At 38.9% G+C, this 15,161-nt stretch overlaps 1 protein-coding gene and 1 long non-coding RNA gene across 2 annotated transcripts; one reads left to right on the top strand and one right to left on the bottom strand.

The window, feature by feature from the left end:
• Positions 1–4,328: 4,328 nt before the first annotated feature.
• Positions 4,329–9,922, bottom strand: LOC134670348 (phosphatidylinositol-glycan biosynthesis class X protein). The gene is made up of 5 exons (XM_063528163.1): positions 9,688–9,922; positions 8,835–8,982; positions 7,684–7,838; positions 6,846–6,996; positions 4,329–4,493 (listed from the first exon to the last, which is right to left on the bottom strand). The coding sequence occupies exons 1-5, from the start codon at positions 9,798–9,800 to the stop codon at positions 4,356–4,358; spliced, it is 705 nt and encodes a 234-aa protein (XP_063384233.1). The 5' UTR covers positions 9,801–9,922; the 3' UTR covers positions 4,329–4,355.
• An 842-nt stretch (positions 9,923–10,764) lies between these two features.
• On the top strand, positions 10,765–12,306 carry LOC134669811 (uncharacterized). Its single transcript, XR_010098986.1, has 3 exons — positions 10,765–11,002; positions 11,290–11,426; positions 11,690–12,306. It is a non-coding gene; the product is annotated as an uncharacterized LOC134669811 (long non-coding RNA).
• Positions 12,307–15,161: the final 2,855 nt, after the last annotated feature.

Consider the following 15,161-nt stretch of genomic DNA (forward strand, 5'->3'; position numbering starts at 1 on the left):
ACCGAATGTCTATTTCTCATCTCCTTATTCTCCCTTAAAAGTCGTAAAACCTACACTAAATAACCTTGTCATGACCCTCAAAAATATTCCAAAGCGAGTAAAAAATAAGAAGCTCCAGTACGTTTACTAGTCTTCATTCAGTCTTTCGGGACCTGTAGGAATACCGGGATCAATATTAAAAAGCGGTGCTGCCATCTAGCACGTATAATGAAAACTAATTCTGAAGTCAGTGCTACAGGTCCGTCTATGTAGGTTACGGAGTTGGTGATTCCATGTCAAATAGATAGATGGCGTGCATATCAAAGCTTGTCAGTATTTCTATTTTTTTAGCTAATCATTAATCTAATCAGTCTAATCTCTATTGAAACTTATTTCAAAAGTACATAATTGTAATATTATAATTATGAATTGGTTTAAATTATCTACATAATTCTACAGTGAAGCAAAGAGAATGGAAAAATAACAACAAACAACTCTTCTGATACAATAATAATTTATTACAAAAATGACTTAAATACTTATTGGTACAATTGTAATACTTTTAGGAATGAATATTATTTATGCAGACTAGATCACATTCAATTAAAACTAATTAATCTAAGACTTAGAATAACAACCTTATTACCATGTAATAAGGTCGAAATTGAAAAAAATATTATCAGACTTATTTATATACATTGTACAGCGCCATCTTTGTCATGTCATAATCAAGTGCTACGTCAAGTATGGCGCTCCTATGGGAAATGTAAAGCTTGACCAGTAATATATGGTCATTGTCGCGAGGGCGCTGTTATTCTCATATATAGGGTCACAGTTCAGTATAGTATGAAAAAATTAGTTTCAGTGAAATTCCGCAATATGGTGCGTATATTCCTGCGGGCGCAGCACGGTTCCATTTTTATCGACTATCACTATGCGCGTCCCTTTCGCACTTACATACTTGTTAGAACGTGACAGGTATGGTGACAAGGGATAAAAACGCCACCGTGCCACGCCGCCTGGTCAGGCTTTATATATTGTTATTGTTACTGTCAAGTCGACGCAAATTTAGCATGGCCAGAGTCTAATTCATGCTTTGAATTTGACAGATATTGTAGATGGTGCTATGGCGCTATACACCTCCGTACGTGCGGTCATTCGGTTGTCAAAAGTTATTGCCAGATGGCGTCACTAACACAACACAGCAAGTCTGTTTAGTTCATTTTGTTCGGTACCTAAGCTCTGGTTTCCTAGGATAGCGATGCCGTCGTATAGCGGAGGTCTTCATACAAATACTACGAAATCCATATCCATATTTAGCCGTATTATTTAGTATTATAGCGATAAGACCGCCTGTTGCTACCATTATTTACACTGTAAGTCTGTTATTGTATTTTTCTTTGTGGTGAAATAATAGTACATTACTACAGAGGCCGGGACGAAAGGGGTTGCCGGCCGAAGACATATAGACGGCCGAGCGAAGCGAGGCCGAATAGGTCTGAGCGCGGGCAACCCCATTTCCCGCCGAGGTATGTATAGTGCTTTTCTCAAACATGCAATGAAATAAATAAAATAAAAAATCCACGAAACCCAAGTTTTATTTATAGAAAAAACTAAAAGTAAACTACACCCAAAATATAACCAACACGTACCTATATCATTATCACGCGTATGTTTTACACGAGTCGTGTATTATTACTACCCGTATATTTTCATGTATCTTTGATTTTTTCGCCTTGTATCCGTCTGACTGTCGTTTTCGTCACATATGTCTACATAGTCTTTCATGTTGATATCATGTTTCACATACATCGTTGCTTTATGCATGGAGTAAATAAGTATAATTTCCACAGTGTTCACGGATTTGTAGTTATTTAAAATATGCCACAAAACTGTTTCTAATAAACTGTAAGCCATTTTTCTTAGTTTCTCAAATAATAAAATTGCCATAAGCAACCATATACATACTTCGTCTTTGACTTGGCGGCAGAGGCAGCAAGTTATTTAAAATCAATTCTGCTTACGCTGCCAATTCCAACACCTACGATTACAATTAATATTAATTTCATTATTTCGTCGGAACTCATATTAAAGTCAAAAAATCAACAACGCACCATAAATTTAATAAATCAGAATGAATATTTTTCAACTTTACCTCCATAACAATTTAAAAAATATAACTACGCGTGTTTGAGTAGACCTTTTTACGCTAACGTTCAGATGAAATATTTTAAATGTTTTTATTTGTGTAGTTAAATTTATAATTTAAAATTATATAAAGTATTATTTATTAAGTTCATGTTGATTTTATACAAATAAAACTGCAAATTATAGCAAACATTGTTTTTTGTTTTTTTTTTTATAGGCGTAGTGGCAGAGTGTCATTACGAACCATAAAGCAAATACTGCCTCTAGTTTTTTTTAATGGATGAATGCCACGATGCTGTGTCACAAATATCTGTGAAATGAAAATTAAAAAAGAGGACTTTGCCGGCCTAGGCCTGCAAGATGTGTATGAAATTCCATTATCGACCTTTTGTCCTAGTCGCACCTGAAACGTCATACTTCGCAGCCTATTATAAGGAACATAACATCAATATTTCATTGCATGTTTGAGAAAAGAGTATTTACTTACTTACTTATATATGGAGACGGCCGATATGACGGCACAGCTATCCTAGGAAAACAGAGCTTTAGACATCTGGTTTAGGGTTCGGGTTCCGTACCGCCATCTATCGAACGAAAGTTGACTTATTAGTTTGGAGTTGATTATTAGAGGAACGACACCCCCCTCCCCATCACACACGACTAGCGCGGTAGCGCACCGGTACCTCCCATACAGGGTGTCCGTTTATGATTACATCTTAGCCGAAAACTTTAACCTTTTGAACGCCACAGCACCATTTGACGTCGATCGTTTTTTTAAGAAAATCTACTGAAAACCCCACCCCACTTTTAGGTTGGCCTTATTTATTCACAAAACTAATTTTTACCCCCGTGTCGTCAGTGGCACGGCAAATGGATGCGCCGTTTGGCGTTCAAAAGGTTAAGAATTACCTCACCGCCGCTTGTACTGGTGTACAGACTTGAGCAAGTACAGGCTCCCCACGATCACCGCGGTGGCGCCGTCGTTAACTGTCATTCTACGGAACTTGCTAACTATGTAAACAAAAGTCACTTAGCGCCACTTGCACCAGTCAATTAACCCGGGGGTAACCGGTTAAACCTGGGGTTACCAAGGTTACCAGTACAGTTTGACACAGAGTTAACGGTTTAACCGCTTAACCCTGGGTTAGTGGGATGGTGCAAGTGGCCCTTAGTAAATTCAACATTCTTTGACAATTTCAATATGGCGGTTTGTTTACATAGTTAGCAAGTTCTATAGAATGACACTTTAGTAGTGTACCGTGTTGCCTACCGGCACCTCCCATATCAAGGTGTCCGTTTATAGTTACATTTTAGCCGAAAACTTAAAGAATTACCTCACTGCCGCTTGTACTGATGTACAGACTTAAGCGAGTACAGGCTCCCCGGAATCACGTCTAGCGCGGTGGCGCCGGTGACCGCGTAGTGTCATTCTAAGGAACTTGCTAACTATGTAATCAAAAGTCACTAGTAAATTCATCATTCTTTGTCAATTTCTATATGGCGGTTTACATAGTTAGCAATTTCTATAGAATGACATTTTAGTAGTGTACCGTGTTGCCTACCGGCACCTCCCATATCAGGGTGTCCGTTTATAGTTACATTTTAGCCGAAAACTTAAAGAATTACCTCACTGCCAGTGCCGCTTGTACTGATGTACAGATTTAAGCGAGTACAGGCTCCCCGGAATCACGTCTAGCGCGGTGGCGCCGGCGACCGCGTAAAGTGTCATTCTGTGGAACTTGCTAAGTATGTAAACAAAAGTCACTAGTAAATTCAACATTCTTGGACAAATTCAATATGGCGGTTTGTTTACATAGTTAGCAAGTTCCATAGATTGACACTTTAGTAGTGCACCGTGTTGCCCACCGGCACCTCCCATATCAGTGTGTCCGTTTATGATTACATTTTAGCCGAAAACTTTAAGAATTACCTCACTGCCGCTTGTACTGATGTACAGACTTAAGCGAGTACAGGCTCCCCGGAATCACGTCTAGCGCGGTGGCGCCGGCGACCGCTTAGTGTCATTCTAAGGAACTTGCTAACTATGTAATCAAAAGTCACTAAGTACATTCAAAATTCTTTGACAATTTCAACATGGCGGTTTGTTTACATAGTTAGCAAGTTTCAGAGAATGACACTTTAGTAGTGCACCGTGTTGCCCATCGGCACCTCCCATATCAGTGTGTCAGTTCATAATTACATTTTAGCCGAAAACTTTAAGCGTTACCTCACTGCCGCTTGTACTGGTGTACAGACTTGAGCAAGTACAGGCTCCCCGCTATGACGACTAGCGCGGTGGCGCCGGCGACCGCGTGGTAGTGCAGCGTGTTGCCCACCGGCACCTCCCATATAAGGGTGTCAGTTAACTGGAAGAAAATACAGATGTCATGAACAGGCATAATTAAAGATGCAACGGATAGTTGTTTGGCCGGATACCGGATGTTCGGCCTGACCATCGGCCGAATATTCGGTATCCGGCCGGCGGAACTATACCTACATTTCGGTTTTTCAGGTGCACATTGTGAAGGTTATCCTGTCCTGTTTCGTAGTGGAAGTTCGCGCGCAATCATTTCTAGGTTCGAAATGAGTGCGCGTGCAAGTGAATGGATCAGAATGGAATCTTGTTTTAATAAGAAGCAGCAAATGATCTGCTCAGTGACCGTCAATATGGCTTTCGCCGAGGTCGGTCTACTGGGGATCTCTTAGCGTATGTCACGCACTGCTGCGGCGAGGCCATCGAGAGGAACGGTGAAGCGCTTGCTGTTTCACTGGACATCTCGAAGGCCTTTGACAGGGTTTGGCACGCAAGTCTCCTTAGCAAGCTTCCTGCTTACGGCATCCCTGCTGATTTTTGTAGCTGGCTATCTGATTTCTTGAGTGAACGTTCGATCAGAGTAGTTATTGATGGCTGCTCTTCGGACCTCATGGCCATTGACGCCGGTGTTCCTCAGGGGTCTGTTCTCTCCGCAACCCTTTTCCTGCTCCACATTAACGACATGCTGCAACCCAGCATTGTAGGTTATGCAGATGACAGTACGGTTGTTGAGAGATATTTGGCTAGTGCAAGGGACAGCAGGGAGGATATACGTTCACAGAGAGAGGCCATGGTTGAGCGAATGAACTTGACCCTTAGTCTCGTTTCCCAGTGGGGTGATGACAATCTGGTCACGTTCAATGCCTCCAAAACGCAGGCGTGTCTATTTTCCGCTAAACGGAGTCCATTCGACCTGACTCCTTCTTTCCGGGGTGCATCTGTACCTATTACCGACAGCCTGGAACTCCTCGGCATGGAGCTGAGTTCAGTCCTCGGCTTCGGCAGCTTCATTGAGTCTAAAGCACAAACTGCGGCCAGAAAGCTGGGCGTCCTAAATAAGGTGAGGCGATACTTCACACCTGGACAGCTTCTAACACTTTACAAAGCTCAAGTCCGGTCGTGTATGGAGTATTGCAGCCACCTGTGGGATGGCTCAGCTAAATACCAACTCGCCGCTTTGGACTCAGTGGAGCGCAGAGCCAGGAGGATGATTGGCGACAAGAAGCTAACGGCTAAGCTTCAGACTTTGGCCCATCGGCGGAAAGTCGCCAGCCTGTCGGTATTCTACAGGTTGCACTTCGGGGAGTGTGCCCAAGAGCTACACGAGCTCATTCCACCGTCCCCATTCTACCATCGGACTTTTAGACGCACGGCCGGTTTCCATCCTTACTTGGTAGATATTCCGCCAATTCGCACTAAGCGCTTTGCTTCTACTTTCCTTATGCGCACTGCCAAGGAATGGAATTCCTTGCCGGCGTCTATATTTCCGTGCTCTTATAACCCGGCAACCTTCAAATCAAGAGTGAACAGGCACCTTCTGGGCGAGCTCGCTCCATCGTAGGCCACGTCTACGCCTCGGCTAGTCTGTGGCCATGAGTAAACCCATGCATAATAAAAAAAAAAAAAATATTATAAACGTGTACTATTAGGATCGTGACTGTTTCTTAAATCCAATTTGTTTACTCCGAAATGAAGCAAAGTTACTATCCGGTATCCGGCCGGATAGTACGTCGCTATCCGGTATCCGGCCGAACAACGAACAAGAATGTCTATAGAAGTCTGACTAGAGCTCTAGAATGACCCCACGTGTATTATACTGTGCTTGATCTTATGGGCTACGTCACAGAATAAATAATAATACTAGGTTAAATTTCTAACAAAACGCGTCTATTACAACAGATATGACCGCTAGGTGGCTCAAGCGCGAGCAGGCGTCCGTTCCGTAGCGGTGCGCGGCAACTACTACGGCTAGACACCAAATTAATTGTGGGCCGCATGTACTTGTAGCGACGCGATGAAATCGCGGAGTGAGCCACGCCTGGTTATGTCTAACTAAGTGGTCTAAGTTTCTTTTAACCCGCATAAATGTCAATGTGGTTTAGTGAAGGGGACGGACTGAAAATCAGCGTTGCGCAGGCAATTTGCAATGAAATGACTGACGCAGCGTATGCTGTGCCCGTTCCTTTTTGCCGCACAAGCCAATTTTTTTTTAATCATATTATTTTTTGTAACCTGGTTATAAATGGTTTCTTATTCAATTAATAAATGGTAGTTGAGGTGTTCTATTTCACCCTATTTGAGACGTTAATATTTCTTTGTCTATAATCATAGAGTAATTGGAACTCTTTTTCAAATCAAAACTATATTTTACTCAATTAAATTTGGATTGGTTCAAGGGCCTTACCACGGTGTATGGGAGCTCCTTGTAGGTGTTCCAGCAGTCTTTAGGCTCGTCTTCGCAGGTGAAGAGCATAGGGGTCGTGGCGCCGTCGCAGCGCAGAATTTCGGGACAGTACAGGAATATCCGGGGAGGGTAGATCTCGTTTCGAGCCATACTAGAAAAAATAGGTATCTATTATTTATTTCTTTAGCCCATAATACATGAGTTTGTGTTATTTTTTTATATACTGTAGGTGCCTTTCGGTGGTCTACTGCAGTGCTCTTAATAAAAAAATAATAGATAAAAAATCTTAGTCCTATAAATTATGTTGTTTTTTTACAGGAATAAAAGTTGTAATAAAGTAATTAGCTATCTATACTATAATATTAACCTCTTAATTAATTAATGGATGGGTCCATACAAATGAAAAATTCAAAATTTGAATTTATATCATAAGAAATAGAGTAAATTTTGTTTTATTCGGCAATTTAATGAAACAAAGCAAATGCAATTTTATTCCAATTGAAAATGATTTAAATTTACAAACCAACGAAATTAATCCCAGTACAATAGGAACATTTTTTATGGTGCGCCTTACGAGTCTATAGGTAGGACTTAGCCTTAAGAGGTTAATTTGTTGATGGTTATAACACTTATAACTATAACCAGTAACTACCCTCCTCCAGAAGTGGCCTGATGGTACCGAGCATGGACCGGTACCCACAGGTGTGCTCGGTCGTTCCTGACCGCACCCATGATGTGTACGGTGCTCGGGTTAGACGAGCAGTCTAACCCTGGTAGGTAGGCCTGACTACTAGGACTGTGAGCTTTAGGAGATTAATTTGTTACTAGTTATACGCACCCTCCTCCAGAAGTGGCCTGATGGTACCGAGCATGGACCGGTACCCACAGGTGTGCCCGGTCGTCTATGATCGCACCCATGACATATACAGTGCTCGGGTTAGACTGCTCTGCCGGCAGTTCAATGTTGATTCGGTTCTGTGGCAGCACAAATAGCTGGAAAATAGAAGTTATATCTGACAGTAGATATTTAAATTAGAATACAAATTTAATTAACTTACTGAGAATCTACTTAGTACTTAGTGTTACGAATGTAACAACTACTTACAGTATTCCTATCATTTGAAATTTTAGTTTTTAAAAGGCAAGAACAGTTTTATAAATGGTTAATGGTAATGTTTAACCCTTGGAACGCTAAAGATGTCAACTGATATTAACCAAAGAGTTTAGGATTGTTAGGTGTACCGAGGTATGGAAATCACGCACCTACCTACAAATCTACCGCTATCTTAGATGTTGAAGTGTGAACAGGTAATAACATTAATTTCATGTATTGGCGTGTAGAAGGAATATTTCTCATCAAATTTTTAATAATAAAATGCTGCATGAACATGGAACACAAATGACTTGAAAAATGACAGACCCATTGTCATTTAGTGTGCCCAGCTATGTAAGTAAATTGAAAGTTAGAACAAGTGGTTTTCTTGAAAAAATCACTATTCTTGAAGCATTTTGTATATGACACTGTTTTTTAAGACTTCTGATAAAGTTTGTCATGATAATGTTTGATAAATTAGCTTAAAATTCAACAGTATAAAGTGTCATTCTATGGAACTTGCTAACTATGTAAACCAACTGCCATATTTAAATTGTCTCTGAATGATGAATTTACTAGTGACTTTTGTTTACATAGTTAGCATGTTCCATAGAATGACAGTTTAATTATAATACATATAGATTTCTACACAGGTTATTAAGGTAACCTACCTTTTAGTCCTACCTACGCATCAAATCCCCAACAAAGATCTTTCTGTGGAATGCCCCACACATAAGCAATATTTACCTAAATTTATTTATCAAAATGGTACAAGTTCGATGATGTTGATGGTATCCTTTCATCCCTCATCAGGGACATAGGGGCACAAGTTTACCAATGTGAAGGCATTTACTTATTTTATACCAAATATTATCCACATAAACGCAATCTCTTACCTTTTTTGCCCGTTTTAAATCCCCCAGCTCATCGGGGTTTGCATACACCCCGGGTGGCAGTTCCTGATGCAGGCCTACAACACAGCCTCGCAGTTCCCGACGAGGCTTGTCTTCATCTCCGTTGAATATTATTTCATAGGTTATATTCCTGAAATAATATAAATATGTAATGTGGTAATGTTGATGCTGTTATTATAGTTCGTTTTTTTAGCATTAGTAATAAGGTAAACAATCTTGATGTGTCTTTTAATTGAAAAACACATTATAAAAATAAGTTACGGCAAATATGTAACATTTATGAATCTAATACAATCATTTATATACTTCTGCTTTCATAAGTAATAGGTACTGATTTTTAAAAAGCGTTTTTGAATTAAAAGACAGTCATGTCAAAATCGCTTATCTTCTTCCAAGTTCTTTCTAATGCAAAAAAAAACGAACTATAGAACATTTAAATATTTATACAATCAAACTGGCAAGCATGAGTTGCGTTCTGGCGCTCAAGCCTTTGAAGTCAAGCTAGATTTGCTTCTAAGACCCAGTAAGTCCGGGCCTAGGGCGACCAGATATCCTCCTAAGGCCCAGCCATACAAATGGAAAATGCAAAATTAGCCACAGAAATTTGAACCTACAGAGTAGGAAATAGAGTTGATTTTGCGTTGTTCAAAAACTGAACGAAACAAAGCAAAAACAACTCTGTTCCAATCGAATATGATTTAAATTTCATTGAATTGGATAAGTACTATAGGTAGACCCTTGGGCCTTAGGAGGATATCAGGGGCGGCCCTATCAAACATTTAGAATTCGGCATCATGAAATAAGTTTAAGACAAGTACAAATTGATAAGTTATACCTGTGGAATCCCTCATTACGAAGTGTTTGTGTGAGTCTCACGTTAAAATCACAATATTTCGTGGACGAAACCGCGATAAGACATGATAACACAGTAATAATACTTTTCAACATTGTTATGCCAATTACCGGCGCATATATTCCTGTATGACTATAGTATACGCCAGGGAATGAATATTTGACGAGTTTGTGTTATTATTTTAGGAATAATGGTAGAAAAATATTATTTACACACAGCAAACTATCGGTAAACATTTTTTAGAGAAACGTCAGTAAAATGACACTTAACAGCAGTGTTGCCAACTCGGATTTTGAAATAATGCTAGACTAATGTCTAGATCATGCCAAAATTATGCCAAAGATTTTTGGAAAACCTATGCTAAAAAAATGCTAAAATATCACTTGAATTTAGACACTTAAAACACATACTTTTTTCAAATTTACCGACTTTTTCTACTGACAAGATCTGCTTGACCAACTTTATATAGTCCGTTGACGTCCATGCGTCCACAAAAGTCAAAATTCATATGAAAATATAGCCACATAAGGCGATGGCGCATATTGTTGCTGCCAAGTTGGTGCAAACTTGGCTTAGACTAAATTATGCTAAAAAATATGCCAGATGCTAAATGGAGAATTTTGGTGCCAAAGCGAGTGAAAATATGCCAGATCTGGCATCATTTATGCCAAGTTGGCAACACTGCTTAACAGTGACACTGACATATTAAAAATGTTGCCAGTTTAGAAAAAGAGTAAATTTGCACACGCCACGCCTCGGAGTAATTAACAATGGAGCCGCCATTAACAGGCGTTCCCCTCTGTCGAAAATAGGCGGCCAATGGTCAACCTCATGTCAACCATATGTATGGACTGACGTTTATCTGACATGACGTACCTATACATTTGATGTTCCCCTCCCCCGCAAAAAACGGCAGACTATTTTGTACCGAAAATTTTAGACATGGCGTCTCCATTGGTTATATCCTCCAAGCGCCACGCCGTGGTTTTTTTATGTACAGCTTGGCAGAAAAGAGTAGATATGGAACTAATTTTTTTTTGCTCTTACAACACTGTTTAATATGTCAGTTGTTAGTATCAATGTTGTCAACAGTTTCGGTTTATTTTCGTATTTATTGCATTGTTTAAATTTATCGGCAGTAAACTGTTGTTATCGTGGCAAACGATGAACAGGACGATCCGAAGTGGCACCCGCCAGGTTATTTATAACGTTTACAGGCGTTGACTGGCAGAATTTGAAGCCAAAACCTTGTTGTCGGAACTGAACAATGTTTACCAAAGAACGGCAAAGATGACAGGTTTGTAATGATTTTAGAATACTAAAAATGGTGAACTCTGGCATAATTTACAAAATCACCATGTTTTTCAAGCTTTTAATAACTGTTTTCTTGAAAATTCAATCAATCTCAAAGGTTATGTTTTTAAGGTTATGTGCAACATGTTAACCTACCAACCAACTTGGTACTTGCGATTTGCGATATATTTTTATAATGTAAATGTTTTGTAAATTATACTAAACATGTGACTATTATAACTGCATTAACTGGAAATTATAATTAACTCTTCTTTATATTTATTCAATCAGGTAAATCTGTTACTACTGTAAGGAGAATTGTATTAGAAGGTGACCTTAACAATGCTGTTTGCAACGCCTGGAAAACGCCGGAAGGGGCGTCCAAAAAAGGAATTGGACAATTTCGACCTGGTGCCATTAGGCAAAAGGTAAATTTTTTTTACACGGTGAAATAACAGAGCGGCTACCGCGAACACCGAAATTCGCAAATTGCGGGGATCTTCCTCTTTTACTCCAACGAAGGCGTAATTAGAGTGACAGAGAAAAATCCCCGCAATTTGCGAACTTCGATTTTCACGGTTATAGCCCTAGTATGTAAAAAAACCTTACAACCTTAATTAATATGTATCTACACTATTATAGTATTCAATGCAGTATAATATAATAAAATATACCTTTTTCAATTACACAGGTGCCAACTCTTAAGAAGTCCGCTTCCAATAGTGAAAGAAGACCTGGGCTTTGATGGTAGCCGGGAACACCTGAGAAAAGTACTTCATGCTCTTGGGTTCAGATCTTGCTGCATCACGATAACGCCTCTTCACATACGTCCCTCAGAACAAAGGCGTTTATTGAGAAAGCTGGGATAGAATCCTTACCATATCCACCCTGCAGTCCTGGCTTAGCTCCCTGCAATTTCTTTTTGTTCCCGGTGGCAAAGAAAAAATAAAAGGGAAGTTTTTTTCAAGTGCTGAAGAAGCCGTGGCTGCATATGAATAAGCAATTTCGGACCTATCTGATGAAGACTGGCAAAAGTACTTCCAAAGTTGGTTCAGGCGTTAAGACGAATGGAACTTTGTATAGAGAGTAAAGAAGAGTATTTTGAAAAAATGTAAAATAAATAATAGTTGAATAGTTTTTTTTACCTCAAAAATTATTGAGTGACCTACGTAAATGATCATATTAGACTGATAAGTGTTAGATATTTGTGGTAACTTATTTTTAAAATGTGTTTTCAATTAAAAGGCGCATCAAGATTGTTTACCTTATTTCTAATGCTAATAAAAACGAATATTAGTAAAAAGTCAAAAACTCGAAATTTGTATTTCCTGTACCTACCTGCTGATGAGAGTGGAGTCCACTTTCTTGACTTACCTATATTACCCAAAATCGGTTCCGACGTTGTCAAATATGAGTTTGTGTGCAAATTTGGCATTTGAATAACCAATAGTCATAACTTTTGGGAAGAATCGATACAAACAAGAACATTAAATCTGTGCATGACCCAAGTATCAATATCTCTAGGTGGTACTATTTGTGTTGCCATGTAAGCGACAGTGGCGCCCCTATTAATTTCTACTCTTTTTTGCCAAAGGAACAAGGAATCAAAGGTACTATAAGGTAAAAGTACTAGTGCTCGACGCTGCACTAGTATTCGACATGGCACTTTATGTCAAAGTGACAAGGATTAAATTTGAATACAGAAAAATAAATTCTGCATTTAAGGATTTATGAAAAATCGCTTGCCTCAGTCGGAACTCGAACCGGTGACCTACATTTACAATATTTACATTACAAATTGCCATACCTTTTGGCCGCCGGACCTAGTCCGCAAAGACGCTCACTCACACGCCAGAGCAAATTTTAAGTAAACAACTAATAAAAAGTTTAGGGATTGCAAATAGTGATATCGATATTTACAATTTATGGTAAAAATCTTTTTAATTTAGCTTTGTCCTTATCCTGTTTTAATTTAATTCCAAATTGCCAAAATTAAACATATGTTTTACACCCGAAAATGTTTAAAATATAGGTATTTAACATAAAAAACAACCACTAAACAATGTCGATTCAAGACGTGATATCGCCGCACTAGGCTGTACGAGAAGTCTTTTATACAAGACAACGGCGCGCATGGACTGCCCGCAGTGCAGATCGACAAGGACTGTTTCCGCGCGGATCAAGTAATAATAGTCTCTAGGTCAACGGCGTAAGCGCTTGTCGGTACGTAAACTTTATTGGCGTAACGTTAAAGCTGCGCATCATGTGTCGATAAAGTCAATATACCGGAACTGTTTTAGTGAAAATTACACGTGGGTTGAATTTTTAATGAGTGAAGATATTATTCCGGAATTAGAATCTATAATTAAATTTCAGTTTGGTTTACATTAATATAGGTAAACTCTTATCAAAAAAACGTTCAACGACATGTTATAAAAAAATTACACATTAACTTCAATGTTATAACAAAAAACTAAAGTCTGATAAACAGGTATGTCCCTGTACCACTCTTGTGCGAAGCGGTCGCTGCGGTGTATCCCTTCCCACTAAGCTATAAAAGAACATCAATTATTTTTTTTATTTATCTCTTCTGCAATTAAATAGTCCACAATCTACAAGGGCAAATTTACTTGTCTGACTCTAGTTTATAGAACTAAAGAAGCTGCCTGAACTTTAAATATAGTTATGCCTATCTGACTCTCGTTCTACGTATTCTAGTACTCGTAAGTAGTTATACCTACTACTCGTTGAAAAAAATTGGCGATTAACAAGTGTTCAAATATTTAGATAAAAACATATTTCTGACTTTATATTTACTTTAAAAATTCCCATATCGAGTTAACATTCCCATCCCTAGCTGTCTTTTATACAAGACAACGGCGACGAGGAACATGAAAAATGTTGAAAATTGGAGCAATTTTTTTAAATGCCTTATTATAAAAGAAGGGATTTATATAGCGGCTTAAAAAGCAAATAAATGAAAAAACAAAGACCTTAAATATGAACACGAGTGTAAATGAAATTGCAATTGTTATTATTTTCCCATTAACTCAGTGGTTGAATTTGTGTCTTGTATACAAGACGACGGCGCCAGCGTATCGTTCTATCGTTGTCTTCTATACCGGACAACGGCGGTCAAAGGGTTAAATCCAAATTACTGTAATTAAATATTTATCACTCAAAATCATCATTTAAAAGTCAGTCCTACCAGCAGAGATATATAACTCCGTATAATGCCGGCTACATACGTAACGATAAATCGTTGCGATAAAACTGTGCAGTCCGACTGTGCAGATAAATCGAACCGTGTGTATGACAAATCGTTACGATAATCGACAACGATTTGTCATACACACGGTTCGATTTATCTGCACTGTCGGACTGCACAGTTTTATCGCAACGATTTATCGTTACGTATGTAGCCGGCATAAGATAAATAAAGTCTAAGAAAAAACCGGGCAAGTGCGAGTCGGACTCGCGCACGAAGGGTTCCGTACCATAATGCAAAAAAAACAAAAACAAAAAAAAGCAAAAACAACGGTCACCCATCCAAGTACTGACCCCTCCCGACGTTGCTTAACTTTGGTCAAAAATCACGTTTGTTGTATGGGAGCCCCATTTAAATCTTTATTTTATTCTGTTTTTAGTATTTGTTGTTATAGCGGAAACAGAAATACATCATCTGTGAAAATTGCAACTGTCTAGCTATCACGGTTCGTGAGATACAGCCTGGTGACAGACGGACGGACGGACGGACGGACAGCGAAGTCTTAGTAATAGGGTCCCGTTTTACCCTTTGGGTACGGAACCCTAAAAACGTGCCTCGGAAATCAAGAAAAAGTCATTCTCAAATAGATGGCGCATACACCTTTGGCCTATTCTCGGCTAGATGGCGTTGACGACACCGTTTGATATTTAACGATTTTAACACATATCAGTGAAAGAACATGGGTCAGTATGGAACAATAAAAATTAAAAATCATTTATCCGTAAACATATTTTGATTAATTTATACATTTTCAATTTTATTTTAAGTTTTAATCGTGTGTCGATAGATGGCAGTAAATGTACCGTGACTACAAAATTTACTTTGGCAATAGCCCTCTATACTATCTATTCTCTTTGCTACCAGCCAACATGAGGAAATACCTAACTAAAAATTT

Source organism: Cydia fagiglandana, chromosome 13 (assembly GCF_963556715.1).
Source record: "Cydia fagiglandana chromosome 13, ilCydFagi1.1, whole genome shotgun sequence".
Classification (NCBI taxonomy): Eukaryota; Metazoa; Arthropoda; class Insecta; order Lepidoptera; family Tortricidae; genus Cydia; species Cydia fagiglandana.

Coding starts and splice junctions, on each gene's coding strand:
- LOC134670348 (XM_063528163.1), bottom strand. CDS start 9,800: ATGTTGAAAAGTATTATTACTGTGTTATCATGTCTTATCGCGGTTTCG. Junction 7,839..8,834: donor ATTTAAAACGGGCAAAAAAG/GTAAGAGATTGC, acceptor TCTATTTTCCAG/CTATTTGTGCTGCCACAGAA. Junction 4,494..6,845: donor AGGAGCTCCCATACACCGTG/GTAAGGCCCTTG, acceptor ATTTTCTTCCAG/TTAACTGACACCCTTATATG.